General features: G+C 37.2%; 1 protein-coding gene across 1 annotated transcript in view; it reads right to left on the minus strand.

Annotated features, from left to right (window-relative positions):
• Nucleotides 1-1,027: 1,027 nt before the first annotated feature.
• The window catches only part of LOC103151334 (scavenger receptor cysteine-rich type 1 protein M130-like), a 7,437-nt gene continuing 4,089 nt past the window's right edge, over nt 1,028-4,375 (minus strand). The window contains exons 5-7 of the mRNA XM_007571335.2: nt 2,934-3,041; nt 2,578-2,771; nt 1,028-1,096 (exon numbers count right to left, since the gene is read on the minus strand). Of these exons, the coding sequence (XP_007571397.2) occupies nt 1,028-1,096; nt 2,578-2,771; nt 2,934-3,041 (371 nt within the window). The remainder of the gene's footprint in view (nt 1,097-2,577; nt 2,772-2,933; nt 3,042-4,375) is intronic.

The following is a 4,375-nucleotide window of genomic DNA, read 5'->3' on the forward strand; positions in this document are numbered from 1 at the left end:
GCAGCAGGTGACCACTGAAGTGAGAAGCTCAGACCCTGGTAGCAATAGAAAACTTGACAACACAACGGCATGACGAACAACAGCTAAGACAAGGACCAAACAGAAACACAGACACAGGTGGGATTAAATGGACAAGAGGTAATCAGGGAACACGAGACACAGCTGGGAGCAACCTGGGCAGACAAGACGACACAGAAACTAAATTAACACACAGAAAAAACGAATCCTTACATTTAGGTTATGTTACATTAAAATGTCTGTCTGAGGAGAGAAGCTATATATCGTACCTACATATCAATGTCTTTGGTTATACTAGAGTTTAATTTCAGCTTTCAATTGTCAAAAAAAAAAACTTTGCAAAAACTGTACCAGCCAAGTAATAATCAGCTAAAATCATATTTAATAGTTTGTGCTGCTTTTTTTGTAAACAATGATAGTTTTTATAACCATTTTGAAAGATAATTTTTGAAAAAACTATGAAAGTTTTTCACAAAAATTACTCATTATTTAGTTATTATTAGTAATTATTTAGCAGAAACACAACTATGTTTTGGAGGGTACAAGACCTTCTACCATCATCTTACAGGGAAGCAGCATCAGAGCCAAACTCAACAAGCTGACAAGGACGGCTCTGTTTGGGTGAAGCATTGGATTGCCAAGTATTCTTCCAAAGAAAAATACTTTGAAAACTGAATAATATTATGGGCATTTCTGAACATTGGCTTCATCACACAACAGTCAGAACCTTTTCAGAGTCACTGTATGACAGATCACTACAGGATTTCCTCCCTTCTCACAGATAAGACCATACACAATGACTTTTAAAAAAAATACAGTGTCATAAACGATGTGGTTGAGGTGGTGAGGAAACGCAGGTAGACCCAGGTAAAATGAGAATGATGAATTTAATAATGTAGCTCACAGTCTTGAACAGGCAGCACGGCAGAAAGTTAGCACACAGCTAATACCGGTAGCAACTGGATAACAGACATGTAAACGAGCTTAGGTCGATGCAGGACTTCACAGTTCAACTGCATACGACCCATAAACAGACGTAGACTGACGGCACAGGGAAACGGTTACAAATGACGAGGATCTGACAAGGAACACAGACAACAGGTGGGGCTAAATACACACAGGGTAATCAAGGGGATACGACACACCTGGGGAGCAATCAACAGGGAGGACAGAGACTCACAGGGAAAACAGGACTGAACACAGAAGAACTCAAAAATAAACACACAGAAACACAGATCATGACACAGAGAGGATGGGCTACATCAGTATTTCATTTGTCTTTCAAGTTATTATTTTGATATGAAGTTAACTAAATTTAAGTTTTTTACAGTTAAACACATGGAACATTATGGAAGCATTTCTACTTTTATAATTACACTGCTTAAAGTAAAAATAGTAATAAGGGCAGTCTATAAGCTTATGGAAAGAATGACAAATTGATAACTTTAGCAAAACTAAATAAATTCACAATATATCATAATATATTAAGAAAACTGCGAATGTGTTCTGATATTTCATAAAAGGAAATATGAATTCTTTTTCAGGTCTTTTTCAAATTTACCTACAAAAAAGGAGAAATGCTCTGACTCATTCTCTCTCTCAATCTTATTTCTTGTTTTCTGTTAAAACGTGTCTTTCCCAGAAGTCTGTGTTTTACTTCCTCTATTACTTTTGTTTTGGTTTGAATTTTAATTATTTCTGATGAAGCCTGGTGTTCTGTTTCTGTTTTCTTTGTTCTGTGGTGTTTTTGGTCAGCCATTTTCTCCTAGCTCAGTTTCAGTTACTTGCTTTCTTTTACAGTTGCACCTGTTCCTAATGCATCACCTCCTTTTTTAAAGAATTGCCTCTCCAGCTGAAATATCACTCAGTCCTTTCTGTCTCCTCTCTTGTTAGTTTTTCGTCATTTAATAAATCACTTGTTCAAATTTTTTGTCCTCCCACAACTCGACACATGACTACATGGCGACCATTGTACTTTCAATTAGGTTTTTTGATCTGATCAAGTATTCATGCCAAACCAAACACAATCAGGTCACCCAAACCACAAAACTCTTCAGTGTGGACGTTTTCACTTTAGGAAGAAGACTTTAGCTAGCTATTTATTTTTTCAGGACTTTAAACATTAAGTTAGGAAAGAAAATGTGCAAAGATTCTATGAAGGACACAGTATTTTCTACAGAGATGTGTGGTCTGTTGAATCAGGTAATCTTCTGGATAACATATGGTGAAAGGAAGGATCTATGCAAAAGTGATGACTTTCAAGTTAATGTTAAGCCTGATAAGTGCTAATATAAAAAGTTACAGCCTGCTAGAAATGCAATCTGTCTTATAAAGGCGATGTTATTTAACAGACAAAAAACAATATAATTACATACATAATTCATACAGGTATACATACGTATATAATCATGCACTCATGTACTGTTTACTTCATGATGACCATTTACTTATATGAACTAAATTCTTTCAGGGTAAATATCTTTTTTTCTAACTAATTTTGTCTTGGTAAATTTCAGCTTTCATCTATTGATACTCATTTTCATGTTTTTTAACTTGCACCTCATTATCTTTCCAAATTGCATCAACATTCACATAGACATCTTCATCAGTGCTTTCTTCGTCTTCTTCCGATCTTTGTTCTGATGCTGCGTAATCCTTTACACCAACACTGATTTGTCTTAAATCAGGGTCTGCTTCCTCATAATCAGGATCATCATCACTTGTTGACTCTTTGTCCATCTCCAGCTTCTTTACTGAGCGAAAAACATCAATATTTTCATAGTCATCACAATCATTCTCGAGGTCTTGTGTGTTTAACTGCTGGAAAGTCACTGAATAAAAGGAAACAAAAGAATTTATGAATAAAATGTAGAAATAATTTTAAATGCCTGAGCTTGTATCTCTTGAATACATACTTTGGTTTTGGTCAGATGGTATGGGCCGTTTAGAGCAAAGTTTCCTCCTGCAGCCCAGGCAGACTGCTAGAGACACCAGCAGGACCAGCAGCAGGATTCCACTGGAGACTGAGGAAACCAGCAGCAATAAAGAGGCTAGAAGAGAAAATACTTGGTCAGTTTATGGCTCTAAACCTGTGTTTTACAAACTTTTCCAGGCTGAGGAAGATTAACCTATTTAACCAATAGTCACAGACCATCTAACTTGAAATTACCCAGCAGTAATACATCTTAATATATACAACTTGAAATGAAAATATTAGACTCTTACACTTGTTTTTGTTTTCTTTGTTTATCCATGCTGTTTAGTAAATGGAAATGGCCACAACAAAGCAATGAACAAGTCTACTGGGCATTTTGAGTTATTTTGTAAGTGTGAAGTACGGGGGTGGCAGCATCATGTCGTGGGACTGTTTTACTGCAGGAGGAACTAGTGGAATCCCTAAACCAAACGGCACCATGAGGAAAGAACATTGTTTAGAAATATAAATGCATCATCTAAAGAAATCAGCCGGGAAGTAAAGGATTATTGGGAGAAATCGATCTTCCAAATGGACAATGACCCAAAGCACACAGCCTGTGGTTACAACATGGCTAACGGACAACAAAGTCAATGTTTTGGAGTGGCCATCACAGAGCCCTGATCTGCATCCTGTGGAGAAATTGTGGTAAGGTCTGAAATCTGAGGCGGCCTACCAAAAGGGACTCAGTTCTACCAGTTCTGTCAGGAGGAATGGGCCAGAACTCCATTAAGATACTGTGAGAGGCTTGTGGAAGGAAACTGGTCTGGTGAAAACCAGCTCATTATCCCTGTGTGTGCGAGGACTGAGGTAAATGGTACAAGTGATACGGGTATGGGGTCAGTTGAACCCCATTTGTAAACACAAGGGTTAAACTACAACTGGCTTCGTCCAGAGGTTCTGGGCTCTCAGCTGCTGAGAAACAATTGCTTCTGTTGATTTTTAAGTTTTACCCAATCACTAACCAATGCATTGCATACATCACCAGCCCGTGACGTATGCAATGCACCAGTTCCATGCTAAGAAGCATATACATTTCTGATTTCAACTGTATTTAATTAGGGACTTGATTGCTGAACATACAGCAGATGGTAGATTAGAAACGAGATGCAGCTGGGAGGGAAGACAAGTAGCTTAAATAGAAATGAGGAAATGGCTGAAAATACACGGGGAACGTGGGAACTGACATTTAAACAAACCAGAGACACAACCAGATCTTAGTTTGTGGGGGAAATTACTTTATCATGAGAGGGCATATGTTATTTTTTTTGTTTGTTTTGTTATTTGACAACTAAATTTGACATGCTTAACTAATATTATTATTATTAATAATGAGAGTTTAGAGGAATACATAATAAGGTATTTTACTCAAGGTTTTGAAAT

This window comes from Poecilia formosa, unplaced genomic scaffold, assembly GCF_000485575.1.
Source record: "Poecilia formosa unplaced genomic scaffold, Poecilia_formosa-5.1.2 Scaffold278, whole genome shotgun sequence".
Taxonomy (NCBI): domain Eukaryota; kingdom Metazoa; phylum Chordata; class Actinopteri; order Cyprinodontiformes; family Poeciliidae; genus Poecilia; species Poecilia formosa.